Source organism: Terrapene carolina, unplaced genomic scaffold, assembly GCF_002925995.2.
Source record: "Terrapene carolina triunguis isolate 2854851 unplaced genomic scaffold, T_m_triunguis-2.0 Scaffold68, whole genome shotgun sequence".
In the NCBI taxonomy this organism is placed as follows: domain Eukaryota; kingdom Metazoa; phylum Chordata; order Testudines; family Emydidae; genus Terrapene; species Terrapene triunguis.
This window is the reverse complement of record NW_020664419.1, coordinates 81,469,102-81,486,104: the sequence shown is the minus strand read 5'-3', so window position 1 is coordinate 81,486,104 and position 17,003 is coordinate 81,469,102. Positions and strand designations below refer to the sequence as shown.

The window sequence follows — 17,003 nt, the reverse complement described above, 5'->3', positions numbered from 1 at the left end:
TGATGTTGGGGTGTTCCCGCTGGTGTACTGGTCTCCGCTGAGCTGGGATAGAGGGACAGGGGGGCACCAGCTGTCTGTGCACCAGCTTCTGCCTCAGGATTGTTTACTTCCGGCTGCTGCCTGAACTTAAAGAGACAGCTTGCCCACACACAGCCTTTTAAAGACGAAGATTCCCTTGTAGTTGTAATTTTATTTCCAAGGGTACAGTTTTAATGTATTGGTTCTTCTTTAATTCATTATTAGTGTATCCAATGGGAAGCCCTACTGAATAAAAATACCCTGCTTCCCCTTCACCCAGTTGTAAAATCAAATGATTCGGTGGCAATTATTGTGAAAAACAAAACTTTTTTTAACTCTAAAAAAAACATCTCAAAACCCTGCGCGGGCAGAAAAGTCCTTCCCGAGCGGGCTCCTTAATGCACCAATCACAGAGTACCTCTGGTGTATAAACAACGGGCGCCAGCTGCCCCTCCCCCCAATGAGTTATAGAACAATTCTGCTAGTACAGTATGTCGGAAACAGCGCTTATTGCTGCTCCGGCTGTTTCTTATCTTTGAGCTAAATGTCTCCGCTGAAAAGCTGAAGGCGGCGGCAGGAGGCTCCAAAACCTGCAAGTCCTCGGGTCCCAGCTGATCACCAAGGCAATGTCTGCTTCTAAGCGCAAAGGGCTCTGTGACCGCTCTTAGCTGGCCTGCCGGAGGGTACGATGTGGGGGAAAGCAATAGTCGCATCAAGAGTCTGGTGAGCGAGGGCATCTTTTGGTTCAGACCCAAGCACCCGGGCCTCTCATTTCTTCAAAATCAGCAGGAAGTCGGCAGAGACCTAGGAAAAGACGCGCGGGGGAGGGGCACAAAAAAACCCCAACCCCGAAAAAAAACAAATGCAGAGCCTACGAAACCAGCTGTGAAGCAGCCCCATAAGGCGGAGATCGCGAAAAGGAGCTCGGGGAAAAAAAAAAAAAAAAAAAAAAAAAGAGCCAAGAAAGCAGCCAAGAGCCCGGAAAGGGTTAAAACTACCCAGGCTAAGAAGTCAAAGCGTTGAAGCCCAAGGCTGCCAATCCGAAGCTAAGGAAAGATGAAGGCAAAGAAGGCGGCGCCCAGGAAAAAATGAAATTAATGAAGATTCTTGTCATTCAAAGAAACCCAACGCCATCCACTCCTTCCCCACAATAGCTGACAAGGTTCGTTTAACAACCACCTCACGGTGCTTTTCATGGAAGGGAGAAATTCCCTTTTCGATCTTGCCCCTTAAAATCACAGGAAAGGGACCATAAAACATTTTTGTGGGCTCGTTGGGAGTGAACATGAAGCAGCCCCCGGGAAATGGGGTTTATTTGGGTCATTCGCGCCACAGAGCGGACGCCCTTGCTAGAAAGCAAACGAATGGGAACACCTTTACAGATCAATGGTAGCTTTCATTTTCTTCGGGTAGAGGATTCGATGTACTAAGAAAATCACTTAGAAGATTCAGTACTAGTGTTAGAGTCGAGCGTCCCCCTATACATTGTTAGGGGAGTGAGTTACTGTAACTCCACGCTTCTTGTGTGAGGGAGAAGAGTTGTGTGCGCCTGAGAGAATATAGCTTCGGCCACCAGGTGGGGGTAAGGAGAAATTTAGTGATCATCTATAGACAAGAATCCCTTTTCTAGTCTACGGGCGGGAGCAGGGTTAAGTTTGAAAAGCCTGCTCCGCTGTGCAAGCAATTGACCCTTACCAATCCGCACAGCTCGATCTTTTAAGGGGAAAAAGGCAACATTGTATAAACGCTGCTTTGCTATCCAGGCGAGGAAATAATTTAACAGAAAATTGTACTTAACACCAGATACCTCCCTCTCAGGATATTTTAGTTGGTTTCCAGTCAGATTAGAAACACTCCCTGCCCCCCCCAGTACAAATGACCTATAAAGAAAGGTATGGGATGCCCCATTTTTCATATTTTCTAACCCACAACCAAACCTTAGTGCTGCTGGCTATTTTCTATTAACATATCGTTTACTGCTAAGAAAGTCAGCAATAACACAGCTTTTTTTTGATTTTGTGGGTGGCTCTGAAAAGAGCCTTTGGGTTGTTTCTTTTTTTTTTTTAGTAAAGAGTCTTGTTCAGGTTTTACTTGCTCTTGGCCTTGTGGCTCTCAGTTTTCTTAGGCAGCAGCACGGCCTGGATGTTGGGCAGGACACCACCTTGAGCGATGGTGACTTTCCCCAACAGCTTGTTGAGCTCCTCGTCGTTACGGATGGCGAGCTGCAGGTGACGGGGAATGATCCTGGTTTTCTTATTATCCCGAGCAGCGTTGCCAGCCAGCTCCAGAATCTCAGCGGTCAGATACTCCAGCACCGCGGCCATATAGACCGGGGCTCCAGCCCCCACCCGCTCAGCGTAATTGCCTTTGCGGAGCAGGCGGTGCACACGGCCCACCGGGAACTGCAGCCCAGCCCGCGAGGAACGAGACTTTGCCTTAGCCCGCACCTTACCGCCCTGCTTTCCTCGGCCTGACATGATTGATGATCGCTTCAAACAGCACTCACGGCAACAAAGGTGAAATAGAAGTAAGAATGATCTCACTAGAGCCCACCCTACCTTTATATCCGTTCTATTTGAAGAGGTAAACGCTTTTTGATAGGCTGAAGTGGCGTTAGTATCTAAACAGCCAATGGAGACGCGGATCCAACTCTGGCCAATAGTGCGATTCGATGTGCTGGTGGAGAAGTCTCTTGTGCGTCCGCCCTATAGTAAATCATCGAGGACAGTCGTTTATTTGCATAAGATATCTATAAATACAGCAGTTGGGGCGGTGGTTCGTGTTAGTCAGGCTGAATACCGGTAGGTGTGTAAGTGAGAGACGCACGTAGTAAAGCAGAAGTTGTCAAAAATGCCTGAACCAGCAAAATCTGCTCCCGCTCCTAAGAAAGGATCTAAGAAAGCTCTGACTAAGGTCCAAAAAAAGGGGGATAAGAAACGTAGGAAGAGCAGGAAAGAAAGTTATTCCATCTATGTCTACAAAGTGCTGAAACAAGTTCATCCGGATACTGGCATCTCCTCCAAGGCTATGGGTATAATGAACTCTTTTGTAAATGACATCTTTGAGCGTATTGCTGGGGAAGCGTCTCGCCTGGCACATTATAACAAGCGATCAACCATCACTTCCCGGGAGATCCAGCCAAACACGCGGTGTCTGAGGGCACCAAGGCTGTCACCAAGTACACCAGCTCTAAGTAAATGGTTTACTAGCTGACCATTAAATCTATAACCCAAAGGCTCTTTTAAGAGCCCTCCATCTTTTCAATGAAAGAGCTCTATTGTCATTAACAGCATCATGTGTTCTCCAAACTACCCTACAGAGTATTTTAAAAACAAGAGGCTTAATATGTTGGAAGGAATAGGAATTGTTTTCACTATATATGTGACACTTAAGTATTTTTAAACCACAGTTCCTATTCGACCCCTATAAAAATGCTTTTTACATGTAGGACTATTCTAAAGGTTCATTCTGTCCAGGTCTGGCTTCCTGCAGGAGAACATTAGCCTAGAGAATCGACTATGAAAGACTTTAAAAAGCTCTGATGGAAGATTTTTGGCTAGCAGCTTTTAAGATTCAACAGATAAACGCTGATGCTATTTAAAAGGGAACATCCAAATTATTGACTATATTTTAAAGCCCGCCTTAGTCACAACTGCACACAACTATTCAATCCACTTGGAGAACACTAATCACACCGTTAGATGAAGTGAAGCTCGTTTCAACTAAATGACTTACCCAAACTAAGTTCTAAATGCTCATGTAGTCCTCTTCAATTAAACGCAACACAAATAAAGGGAAAAAATTATAGGCTTGTTACAGCTCCTTTCAGTGTGCATGTAGTGGCTCTTAAAAGAGCCTTTGGGTCGTTTGGAGTAGTTTATTACTAGAAGCTGAAGGGCAGCCTTTAAGCCCTTTCACCACGGATACGCCGGGCTAACTGGATGTCCTTGGGCATGATGGTGACTCTCTTGGCGTGAATAGCACACAGGTTAGTATCTTCAAAGAGCCCCACCAAGTAGGCTTCGCTGGCCTCCTGCAGGGCCATAACAGCCGAGCTCTGGAAACGCAAATCAGTCTTGAAATCTTGGGCGATTTCACGGACCAGGCGCTGGAAGGGCAATTTGCGGATGAGCAGCTCAGTAGATTTCTGATAGCGGCGGATCTCTCGCAAGGCTACGGTACCTGGTCGGTAACGATGAGGTTTTTTCACTCCCCCAGTGGCAGGAGCGCTCTTTCGAGCAGCTTTGGTAGCCAACTGTTTACGGGGCGCTTTGCCACCGGTAGACTTACGGGCGGTCTGCTTAGTTCTAGCCATTTTCAACAACGCACAGTCTTACCCCTTGGAGACAAATGGAAATCACTAGTAACTGCTTTTTCACTGGAGGTATTTATAGGCAAACGCTCCTTTCTGATTGGCTGATCGGAAGGAGCCATATGTCATTGGATATTTTGAAAATTTGAAAAACCCGCTTTTTAATAGAGAAATGGGACATTTCCCGCCTCGCCACCATCCTAGCGCTCACTGTTTTTTGTTTTGTTTTGTTTTGTTTTGAAAAACGGCTTCCGGGGGCGGGAGGACGGACATGTTCTGTGAAATTCACGATTCTTGGACTACATCAGCATAGGTGTTTTTTAAATATCTTCTCTCTCTGAAATATCACTTTACAAAGCCATTCCTTATTTCCGTGCACTTTAAAAAAAAAACGGAGGCTCCATGTCTCACTATTAGTCTTGCAAAATTTCCAGCTTGCAAGACGTCTGCTGTTGCCGAGGGAACTAGCTAGACAGACTGTGATCAAGGACACCAATCTTTCTCCACCTGGAGGATTTCTCCTGCAGAAAGTGCTCCAAACTACCCACCTTGCAGTAAAAAGAGCTGTAATACTGGACTTTAAATCGCTTATTTGCGTATATTGCAAGTTCTATATGAAGTAACATATAATTGGAGCCAAATTAGGCTTTTGTGTGTTCTCCTGAAGCCTTACATTTAGCATTAGCATTTTCATTGTTTCAACGTGACTGTGATTGTTTTTTTTTTCCTGACATGTAATGAAGGAACTATAGAACACGGATTTTCCTATGTTTCTTATAAATCAATGGATATTAACTTATTACTTTAAAAAGAATATTAAGATTAAGTAATAAGTGTACTTTTCTTTCGTTGGGCATTATTAGTATATAATTTGTCCAATAGATTGAAAATCTCTTGGATATTTGTTTTCATTTGTGGCTATTTAGGCGGTAGCACAAATATCCTTCAATTCTGCCCCCTCTCAGACTTAGGGGCACTCTGCCTCCATGAAGGACTGTTTTACTCTCATTCTGTCCTGCCTTAAACCTTAATCAAACCAATACATTCTTAAATGGTAATCCCTTGCAATACTTAAGTTGTAAAAGGCACTAGTTTTTCTGTCTACATTTTCATCCTGATATATCTTTGCTCACAAGAATCAACCTGGCTTAATATGTGGTCTGAAGCAGCAGACAAACAGGATACAAACCAAAAGATATATAAAAAAAGAACAGGAGTACTTGTGGCACCTTAGAGATTAACAAAAGATATCAGTCTCCCTTTCTCCCACTTCCTCTCCCACAATAAATGTTTCAGGCCTTCTACAGACAACAGACTCCTTTACTAAACAAGCTTCATTTATTCCATGAGCACAGTCCATCATGGGACTGAAAGAGGCAGTTTTTCTGTTTAAAAAAATAGTATGTGATTATTACATGAAAAGCCACAGATTTTGTGGGTTCATACGGTTGACTACCCTTAAGCCTGCTGTTGTATATTAGTCTTTCCCTGCATTGTGTTAATATGGCTCTAATCTTGTTTTACAGGTGAAGGAATGTAAGAACTAGTTATAAATTGTGTGGAACAGGCAAAATTACTGACAATACTTTTTAATGATTTGCAAGTGTGATGCTCAACTTTGAGCAGAAATTCCTCTGAAATCCCATGTTTGAAAAAGTTATATGTGGACATTAAGGTCATGTTGTTCCCCATACCTTTCCTACTCAAATAAAAATAGTTTATATTAATGAATAGTTTAGGATGAGCCACATATACTAAATCATAATATTGAAATATGAAGAAAATTGCTGAATGATAGAAAATAAGGGTTACATTTTGTTAGTTTAAGGCTGAGTAATGTTGTTATGCTAATAATTTTATAATAATATAGAATGGGAAATGAAAATCAAATGATAAAAATCGTGATAAATGGGTATTGTTAACTAACATTGGTTGAAGGAAAGCTAATGAATATGTCATATGGAAAGATATAAAAAACTGAATGAATAAGTGCCCAAATCAGAGAATACCCAATTAAATATCCATCATGAAAAGGAGAAGAGCTTCCTGGTATCCAGGAACTCATTAACTTTGGCCCGTAATTGTCCCATATTATCTGTTTATTACTAAGACTGTATAGAATATGAGGGACACTTGAGGACATTATGAATATCAATATTGTAAAATTGTAATGAGTTATGCCAGATAGACCATGTAAAGTATCTGCGAAAATGTTATAATTTGCCAGATATGATCATCTCATTTATCACCTTTGTATTATGAGTTATAGATATGTCTGTCTGTCTGTATTTCAAACTTGTGCTATGCTTCTGGGTGACACCCCCGGTAAATTTGGCATCAGCACTGCCTAGCCTGCTTGATGGCCCATTAAGGACCATCATCTACACAACTGAACCATTGAGAGAAGGCAGATACACCTTATGACTCAGCAAGGCATGCAGGGGCATGCCTACGGACAGAATTCTAAGCCTTTCAAGCCATGTGCTGGGCAGCTTGAAACAAAGGACGCACAGGCCGCATGGCAAAAGACCAGAAAAGGCAGCTGCATCTTCTTCATTCCTGCTTCTTATCTCTGGAGTAACTTTTCTACATAGGAAGCTCTGAACAAAGGACTGAATGACCCATCCGAGCTGTGCATGTATTCCAGAGGGACTTTCAAGCCAGCAAACTCACCAATACTGCTAAGAACCTGAAATATGGACTTTGAATCTTTGTATGTGACTGCTTTACCATTTAACACCTCTCTTCTTGTTCTTTCTTTTTTCTTTATAATAAACCTTTAGTTGTAGACACTAAAGGATTGGCTGACAGCGTGGAATTTTGGTAAGATCCAAACCTATACTGACCTGGTAACGTGGCTGGCCCTTTGGGGTCAGAAGAACATTTTGTATATGTGAGCAGAGTTATTTTAAATAACTTCTCACTGTACTAGACCTAGATGCTGATTGGGAGTCAGTGAACTGGAATGCAATAAGGGGGCTGTGATTTCTTTTTTTGATTCTTGATAACCAGTGTAGGGGATCAGAAGCACAGTTTGTGACTGGTTGGGGAGCTTAACTTCAGTGTTACTCACCAGTCTTGGGAGTATCTGCTCTCCCTTTTGCAGCCTGCCCTGACCTTGGCATTTCCAGTGAGGTTGCCCCCGGCACCGCTGGCTCACAATTACTAACTCATAAATATATTATCAGAAACTATAAATAACAATGATTTTGTCTGCAAATTTATTAATAAAGGTGAAAATTAAGTAAGCCTAAATTAGGTGGAATCCTGCCTCAGCTTCCCATCTTATACAGTGCTTTCATTTAGTTCCACCCTTAATTGTACTAAATCCTCTGATTGGTGACCTCTTAAAACTGTCCAAAATGGTTGAAAGGTGGCAGCATGTTATTTTGTAACAAAGTTGTTGAAAGAAAGAATTAAAGGAGTCTGAAAAACTGTATTTTCTAGGTAACTTGCAATATTCAGTGCCATCCTTCCATCCTCCTCACACATCACCTCATCACTTTAAGGAGTACACCTTACAAATTTCCTAATCAAGTCCCCTATTAGGAGAACCCATATCCCACTATCCAGACAGTATTTCCACCCTTTGCTTTCTGGGGTGTGAGCGATGACACAGCAGCTTGTATTACAGGAAGGCTCATCTATCTTGTGAAAGTTGTCCTTTATCACCCCAGTTTAGCAAGCCTCCACATGCAAATTTCATTTCTGCCAATGAAACCCAGACCTTCTGTCACTAAAACAAACCCAACTCCCCAAAGGGAGATAAGTCCTCTGTTGAAATATTTCTGTCAGCAAAAAGTCAGTGTAGTTATTGCATTACCTGTGCCAGTAAAAAACATTTCCCCAGCTACAGTCCCACTGTGCCTCTGTCAGGACAGGGATTGCTCTCAGCACAATTTTGAACTCCACTGACCAGGGGTCAGAGTGGTAATGGTTATGGGTTTCTTCATTTCATTTCAGACAAACGTAGGGTGACCAGACAGCAAGTGTGAAAAATCGGGATGGGAGTGGAGGGTAATAGGAGCCTATATAAGAAAAAGACCCCAAAATTGGGACTGTCCCTATAAAATCGGGACATCTGGTAACCCTACACAAGTGTAACTCAAGACACAGAAGACCATTACTCCCTTAAATCTGAGCACAAATAACCTGCCAGTGTACATAGATTATATTTTTATATTCTTTATTACAGATTAACACATTTACCTTTGACACACCCCTTCCTTGCCATTTCTATCCTGCACACATGCATCACTTCTCACCTGCTCTGATTCAGTTTTACAGTCAATCCCTTAAAGCTACATTCTTCTGGGCCTTTCCCAAGTTCACCTTTACATTGATGATGCATTGTGAAGCCCTTATTCTCAATCCTTGTTCCCTTTCCCATACCTTTTTATATATAGCTGAAAATATTTTATATAGATCTATAAGATAAAGCTGTGAGTACCTATAATTTATACTGCAATGTAAAGCAAACAGTAGAAGGAAGCTATAAATATAAGCAGTGAAATCTCTCCCTTGTATTATATCTCTCTGCATGTCTTTGTGTGGTGTTGCATGAGGCACTACAGTCTTTTCAATAGATTGTAGTGGTTTTAGAAGGTAAAGGACTTGTTAAGGGGGGAACCAATTTTTAACCCACGTTCAAAGCTACCAGAGCTGTTACTTCCTTATTTTGAAATCTATTTAGATTGACAAAATCAATTCAAATAACTTCTTTCCACCCCAATTTGGAGAAAACCCTATAAAGAAAAATATGTCATTGTATATTTGATTTTATTGCTGACACAATTATAATTTACAATGAAAACAAAAGTTCTCATCTTCCAAGGTTTCTCCAGCCCCAGGATATAGGTTGTTGACTCTTCTTTAACCCACCATTTGTCTCTCCAAGGGAAATTCCAATGGCTGCACAATGAGGTAATTCGGTTCCAGATATTGTGCAAAGGAGAGAGGCTGAGAGTACAGTGTGCAAGGGGAAACTATTGGTGATCTATAGAAAAAAGTCCCATTTCTGATCCTTTGGTGGAAGTGGGATTAAATCCATTAGTTAGTTTGAAAAGCCTGCCAGGATTGGACAGCGACAAAACACACAGCTTTTCTCCTTTTCTCCTTAAAGCAGATTCAACATTACACAGACTTTTCTTTCTCCATTCAGGAGAGAGAGAGAGAGTAGTGTGTAAGGGGGAGGGGTGATATTGAGAAAATTGTTGCTATGCTAAACAGAAACGACCTGATTTTTGTTTGTTTCCAGTCAGATTCGTCGGCCATTAGGAATAATATTTAAAATCTGAGCAAAAATGACCTGGAAAGGAAGGAGATGGGAGAAGAGAGGATAATTTATCATATTGTTGCTTTAGTACACTTGTTAACTGAATTCATTACTCGTTAATATTCTAATACACCCCTATCCCAATGGTACTGATAGATGTTTTAAAAGTAGGGAATGTTACTTTACATTAAGATTTTTTTTTACTAGACTCAGAAAATCTCAGCAAAAGGAAAACTTAAACCACGTTATTTCCCTGCTTTTCCCGGCCCCGTAGTGTACGTCGCACTAACAACTATCTAGAGAAGGAAAAGTACAAAAAAATGCAGCGCTCTCGTCCCCCTCTCATACTATCAACCTTAGGAGAGTTAAATGATTTTCGATAGACTAAAAAGATGTGATTGTCTGATCAGCCAATGATAATGCGGATCTAACTCTGATCAATAGCGAGACAAGACGTGACGGGATGACTTGTCAAGTCCAATAGGAAACGAGGAAAGAGAGGTTCTTTATTTGCATGAGGTTATATAAAAGAGGGGCAGCAGCGAGTCTCACCCATACTGCTTTTTGTAAAAGTGTGTAACGGACAGTTTTAAGGAAGAGTAAGACCACATTTAACAGTCTGAAGATGCCTGAACCTGCGAAATCTGCTCCAGCTGCAAAGAAGGGGTCTAAGAAAGCTGTCACTAAGACTCAGAAGAAAGGAGACAAGAAGCGTAGAAAGACAAGGAAAGAGAGCTATTCCATCTACGTATATAAAGTGCTGAAGCAAGTTCATCCGGATACTGGTATCTCTTCTAAGGCTATGGGTATAATGAATTCTTTTGTAAATGACATCTTTGAGCGTATCGCTGGGGAAGCGTCTCGCCTGGCGCATTACAACAAGCGCTCGACTATAACTTCCCGGGAGATCCAGACCGCTGTGCGCCTGTTACTGCCCGGCGAGCTGGCCAAACATGCTGTGTCTGAGGGTACCAAGGCTGTTACCAAATACACCAGCTCTAAGTAAACATCTGGCTAACTACATCTGTAACCCAAAGGCTCTTTTAAGAGCCAATCATCTTTTCATTCAAAGAGCATAGCATCACTAACAAAGTATCATTTGTATTTTTCAAACTGCATCAAGTCGTTTGTGAAGGGTAAAAAAATCAGGCAGGCATTAAGTCTTGCTTAACTATTTCCAAGTAACTTGTTAGCAGTTTTTCTTCCCAAAATTTGTGCAGAAAAGGGGCCTAGATTCTCTTTACTAATTATAATAAACAAGCACTTGCATTTGCTACAGTCTAGGTGAAAGGATTCTTGTCTCTTTAAAAGTGATTAAAGCCACCCGTTACTGAAGTAGCATCTGTTAGTCTTTAAGGTGCCACCAGACTCCTTGTTGTTTTTGTAGATACAGATTAACACGGCTACCCCCTGATACTTGAAGTAGCATTATGATTAAGTGGTATTCAGGCAACATCTTACCAACACATTAGGTTTATTATGTATAAAATAAGTTTTTAATTGTCTGGGATCTCTGTGGGTTTTCAAACTAATCATTTTTGTCCCTCTCCCCTAATATCTCACTCCTTCCTACCATCTCCCCGTGCCTGAACACTTTTTAGCCCTTGAATCAATCCAGTTGTCAATTTCTTACATCAAGACATTAAAAAGCAAAGTTTTCCTTTTATTTTCAAAGCATTCTTTCCCTATTTAGCCATAAACCTTCATTTGGCCACTGTATAGATTTATGGAATTACAGATAGGTTAGCCATTCTGAAGAAGTTTGTTGAAATGGAATTTTAAACAAAACACACATAGGAACCAGGATCAGATCTGATTACCGTCATAGCCACACAGTTATTATTCTATTACTTTATACTATAGAACCCTTAGGTAGTAATCCTCTAGGATTTCACTTTGATCCATTCTCACCTATTTAGCTGGCAGCGGCACAAAAAGTTTGGTTATGGTATATTATCTAAAATGGTCAGTTCCATTGCCTTTTTACTTTCATGGCTGAGAAGCTAAGACTTTGTGTAGGCTTGAAAAAGCTACAGTACAAACTAAAGACGTAAATGAAGTTTCAGTTAATTGGCAGGAGTTGGGGGTGGCCCTTTTTATCCCCTGGATGAGCTTTAACCTCCAAACCTATAAAGAGTTGGGCTCGATATTTCAGAACATAAACCATTCTCGTGGCTATCAAGGTCTTTCTTTCCCTGGTCTCAGCATAAATAGCATAATCGAGGATCACCCTTAGATGAGACCAGAGATACATTTCACCACTACAGCAAACGCGGTGACAGAAAATCGGTAATACCTGAATATTATTTCGAGGCATTTTTCTGTGATGCTTAAGCCCACTTTTACTATGATCATTTTCTCCTTTACCACGTTCAAACATTTTATTAGACATCTTCAGTAATAATAAAATGTCTGTGGGCTGCTGACTTGCATAGCGCGTCTATGATGAATCCGACCTGATTGAAAACTGAGTTGAGATTTTTGAACGGCTGAAATGATACTCCTACTCCTTAAAGCCAGATATTGAACATACATAGTCTGTTTCTTGGGTCGATTCTTTGGAGACAAGTTATTTTATCATTATAAAACTAAACAATAACTTGATTTTACTCTGTAAATATTGCACCTCATTAGTATAAAACTCCTCTCTTTCACAATCACACTTGAGGTTATAAAGGAGGACATAAGCAGAGTGAACAGATCCTTTATAAGGTGCTGGTGGCCCTCTGTCTGAAAGGAAGAAAAATATAAGGCATTTGTATCGCTTTAAAAGCAGCAAATTAAAACATAAAAGAGAATCAGAACAAAGATTTTTTTTACGCTTTCGACGAATCACGTGATTTAAATGTTCTCCCCTGTCTCCGGGAGAGCTGCTCGTGTTAAGCTTTCTTAGTTGGAAGAAAGGAAGTGGCAATAACGTTCAGGGATACAGATTCGATCACTTTGAAAATGATATAGTCAGAACTCCGAGCTCTCCCCCGAAAAAAATAGGCGGTGGCAGATATGTGATAGCGAGATAGAACACCGGCCACTGATCATTGTGAAGGGGAAATCACGATGAACAAGGCGGGCTTTTCAAATTTTCATATTGTCCAATGACATTTGGCTTCTTCGAAACGGCCAATCAGAGAAGAGAGTTTAGTTATAAATACCGCCCGAAACGTACAGCTCTTATTCATTTCAATCCATTCTTTCTGGTTCTACGTCTTTTTCACAGGGACTAAGTGTGTTAACATGGCCAGGACTAAGCAAACAGCTCGTAAGTCTACTGGTGGCAAAGCCCCCCGTAAGCAGCTGGCTACGAAAGCTGCCCGGAAGAGCGCGCCTGCGACTGGGGGAGTGAAAAAGCCCCATCGTTACCGACCCGGCACTGTGGCCCTGCGAGAAATCCGCCGCTATCAGAAATCTACTGAGCTGCTCATCCGCAAGTTGCCCTTCCAGCGCCTGGTCCGTGAAATCGCCCAGGACTTCAAAACTGATTTACGCTTCCAGAGCTCGGCTGTTATGGCCCTGCAGGAGGCCAGCGAAGCCTACTTGGTGGGGCTCTTTGAAGATACTAACCTGTGTGCTATTCACGCCAAGAGAGTCACCATCATGCCCAAGGACATCCAGTTAGCCCGGCGTATCCGTGGCGAGAGAGCTTAAAGGCTGCAGCTTCTAGTAACAAAAACTACTCCAAACGACCCAAAGGCTCTTTTAAGAGCCACTACATGCACACTGAAAGGAGCTGTAACCTGTTCATATCGTCCCTTTTTCTAAGTACGAAACTTGTTTTAGAGCTTTTTTTCAAGTTAAAATTGCGGACTAAATATACAGATTATATTAAAAGCAGGAGGTAGTTTACTAATCCTGTAACGTTCCTTTCTCCAGCTATCTCCACCTTTTCTGATTAATGTTAAATTTAAATTCATTACCATAACGCGCCTAAACAAAAGAAATTTGCTATTTAAGATAGTAGCGCCTTCTATTTATTTTGCTCATTTTAAAAATATTGCATAATCCCATTATAATGTAAATTTACAAGTCTGTAGATAAAAATTAACAAGGTTAAGTGAATGCCTCAAAGCAGTGCTTATTATAAACTGAAGATGATCAGCGCTGCTTCGTGCTGCTAAGTGCCCCTGATAAAACAGCATGTTTATTGTATTTTTATTTTTTTTTAAGGAAATAATGCATTGCTCCAAATGGGCACATTTGTGGAAGTTCAAAATGAAGTCAAGCTTGAAGCTTTATAAGAAATATTTCACAGCAAGTAAGTTCGCATCCTCCAAAAAGTCTTGTGCTCAAGCTATAAAAGCATAAAAGCTCCTTTTAGTGTAAGTGTAGCAGGTTTTGGAAGAGCCTTGGGGTAGTTTTTTAGTGTTTCTTTGTTTTTCAAATTGCTCAGAAGACGGTTGGAATGTTCTCAGCCCTCTCACCTCGGATACGCCGGTTACACGGAAGGAAGCAAATGTCATTGGACGATTTGAAAAATTGAAAAGCCCGCTCTGTGCTTAGAGAAATACATCCCTCCCTCATTGATTCCGCGAAGTGAAGCTCATGGGCCTAATACATGAACCTTGCGCTTCCCTGAGTGGCCCCTTTGTATTGTTTCCTCTCTGTGTGTTTTTTTTTAACAAACACTTTCACTCTACAGCATGCACACTCCCTTATTTCTTTTTCGTTTCTTCTGTTATACATATAGGTGGTCAGGGATTTAATTATGACTTTCAATCTGACCAAATCTGTGAACATGAACGTTATTCAGCTTCCTCTTCTTTGGTACTAGCAATCATCATGAATAGGGTGACCAGATGTCCTGGTTTTTAAAGGGACGGTCCCGTTTTTGGGGACTTTTTCTTATATAGGCGCCTATTACCTCCCTCCTCCGCACACACACTGTCCCATTTTTTCACAGTTGAGTATCTGGTCACCCTAATCATGAACCCCAATGCCCGGCGAATGGGAGGGTAATCAAGTACAGGATTCGAATGCATAGAAAAATCCCTTCCTTCTCATTTAATTTTGTGTTTTAATTTGCATATTTTAAGATAGTTATATCCTACAGTTCTTCCCCTTGGACTGAGTGGCACACATACCTCCTGGAAGATCTGTTTACAGTACTCTCTTTTCCTCCCTCCTTAAAATCTAAAATCTGAGAGACAGAGGGGAGGACTTTATAGTAATTAGTTGTGTGATAAATAAAGGGGGGGAGGTAGCTCCTTTTGATGGACACCCAGCCAGCCAGTTAGCTGTAAAATCCTTCTTGGTAGCAGTTCTTTACTTGCTTATCACAAGTTGCGATATTTAATTACTAAAATAACAAAAAATAGGGATTTTATTTCTATTGTGAATCTCTCCTTTCTCAAAAGAACCACACTGTATTTAATATGTAGCTTTAAGAAGCCAGAGAATCATTAAATAAATTCTCTTCTTCTACCCCCTCGCTTTCCTAGTATCCCTGGTCAGTTCTCAATCAGGCAGATCAGTGTATAAAAGAGCCATTCAAGCCAGCAGTTCACAGCCTTTTATTAATAAATATTAATTGTTATTATTTATTATTGAAGTCATCCTAGAAAATGTTTGCATGTGGTAAAGGAGGAAACGATCTTAGTAAACGTGGCCCTCAACACCACAGAAAAAGGCTCTGAAAGACCATCCAGGAATCAGTATACAGGCCACCCATTGCCTCGTTTGATGAGCCATGGAATATACTGCTTGTATCCTCTATGTGAGACCAGCTGAGTGCAGAAAATGTATCCAGAGAAGGTGATTCTCCTGAGCTAGTAAAAAGAAAGACCTGAACAGCTATGGACGTGATTTATATCCTGAAAGATCAGGGCTACACTCTTTACAGTTTTGGAGGTTAAAGTTCATCCAGGATTATCCATATCTATATATCTAAATATACAAAAGTTCTTTTAAGGGAGAACTCCAACTCCAGCCAATGAACTAAAACTTCAGTGGACACATTTCGTTATACTGTAGCTTTTATAACACTATAAAAGGCTTATGAGCTTCTCTTCTCAGCCACTAAAGTAAAAGGGTAAAATACATTGACCAACATAGATACTTAAAGGTAACAAAACTTATCTGCACATGGCAGATAAATAGGTTAGCATCCTGGAGATTTAGTAATTTAAAGGGTTTCATACTATAAACTAATAGAATAATTGTGTCATGTGATTCAGTAATCAGATTTAATCCTGGTTCCTGTGCATGTTTTGTTTTAAATTCCACCTTATTGAAAGTTCCTCAGAACAGATACCTCTCCCCCCTAATTTCACAAACATGTTCACAAATTAAATAAGTTTATGGCTAAGTGAAAAAAACTGCTTTGAAAATACAGAAGAAAATAGGGAAATTACTTGATGTAAGAAATGAGTTGATTTTATGCAGCTGCACTCTCTAAGGACTCTCTTCAGGGACAGAGGAGGATGAGGAGAAACAAGAGATTTGGGTTATAGTATCTAAGATTTTTAGTTAGTAAACCCAGTGAGATTGCAACAGTTTAAATTTGCTTTCTATAAGTGTGATTCTGATATGTTGAATTAATGTTAGGTGAATACAAGTTTAATCATACCTTCATTTCAGCAGTGTGGGGGTATTAATCATTTTATACAATAGATAAGAAACCTATATCTTCTAGAATATTATGACACTTCAAGTGCTTATTTACTTGTAGCAAAGAGAAATCAGGCCCTCTCTCTCTCTAGATATGGTGTGGGAATAAAGAAATTTACAGACAACTTGCCTGAGACTAGAGTTTTGTAAAGCTTCCTCACTGTGTATTATTAATTATGATAATGAATTATTTACTTGCAAGCCACTAGATGCAGTTTGAAAAACACAGTCGACAGTAGTAAGTGATGTTCTGCTCATTGAGTGAGAAGGTGGATGGCTCTTAGGGCTTGTCTACACAATCGGCCAGATCGATGGGCAGCGATCGATCCAGCAGGGGTCAATTTATCGTGTTTAGTATAGACGCGACAAATCAACCACCGATTGCTCTAGTGTCAACTCCAGTACTCCACCTCAATGAGAAACGCAAGGGGAATCGACAGGAGAGCGTCAACATACCGCAGTGAAGACACCACGGTAAGTAGATCTAAGTACATTGACTTCAGCTATGTTATTCACAAGTTGCGTAACTTAGATCAACCCCCTCTCCCCGTAGTGTAGACCAGCCCTTAAAAAAGCCTTTGGGTTACAGATTTAGACAGCCTACTCAGAAACTATTTACTTAGAACTGGTGTACTTAGTGACCGCAGGTCTACGCTACCGGGCTCAGTTGATGCAACACAAGCTATGTGAATAACATAGCTGGAGTTGACATAGCTTAGGTTGACCTTCTGCAGTGTCTACACCCCGCTGGGTCGACGGGAGAAACTCTCCTGTCAACTTACCTTATGCTTATGC

General features: G+C 41.0%; 4 protein-coding genes and 1 pseudogene across 4 annotated transcripts; 3 read left to right on the top strand and 2 right to left on the bottom strand.

Moving 5' to 3' along the window:
• Positions 1 to 2,096: 2,096 nt before the first annotated feature.
• LOC112107150 (histone H2A.J) lies at positions 2,097 to 2,564 on the bottom strand. Its single transcript, XM_024200736.3, has one exon. The coding sequence runs from the start codon at positions 2,493 to 2,495 to the stop codon at positions 2,106 to 2,108; it is 390 nt and encodes a 129-aa protein (XP_024056504.1). The 5' UTR covers positions 2,496 to 2,564; the 3' UTR covers positions 2,097 to 2,105.
• A 130-nt stretch (positions 2,565 to 2,694) lies between these two features.
• LOC112107151 lies at positions 2,695 to 3,215 on the top strand (annotated as a pseudogene).
• A 246-nt stretch (positions 3,216 to 3,461) lies between these two features.
• LOC112107152 (histone H3) lies at positions 3,462 to 4,339 on the bottom strand. Its single transcript, XM_024200738.1, has one exon. The coding sequence runs from the start codon at positions 4,331 to 4,333 to the stop codon at positions 3,923 to 3,925; it is 411 nt and encodes a 136-aa protein (XP_024056506.1). The 5' UTR covers positions 4,334 to 4,339; the 3' UTR covers positions 3,462 to 3,922.
• A 5,848-nt stretch (positions 4,340 to 10,187) lies between these two features.
• Positions 10,188 to 10,628, top strand: LOC112107155 (histone H2B 8-like). Its single transcript, XM_024200740.1, has one exon. The coding sequence runs from the start codon at positions 10,231 to 10,233 to the stop codon at positions 10,609 to 10,611; it is 381 nt and encodes a 126-aa protein (XP_024056508.1). The 5' UTR covers positions 10,188 to 10,230; the 3' UTR covers positions 10,612 to 10,628.
• A 2,211-nt stretch (positions 10,629 to 12,839) lies between these two features.
• On the top strand, positions 12,840 to 13,397 carry LOC112107153 (histone H3). Its single transcript, XM_024200739.2, has one exon. It carries the CDS (start codon positions 12,840 to 12,842, stop codon positions 13,248 to 13,250), a length of 411 nt encoding a protein of 136 aa, XP_024056507.1. The 3' UTR covers positions 13,251 to 13,397.
• Positions 13,398 to 17,003: the final 3,606 nt, after the last annotated feature.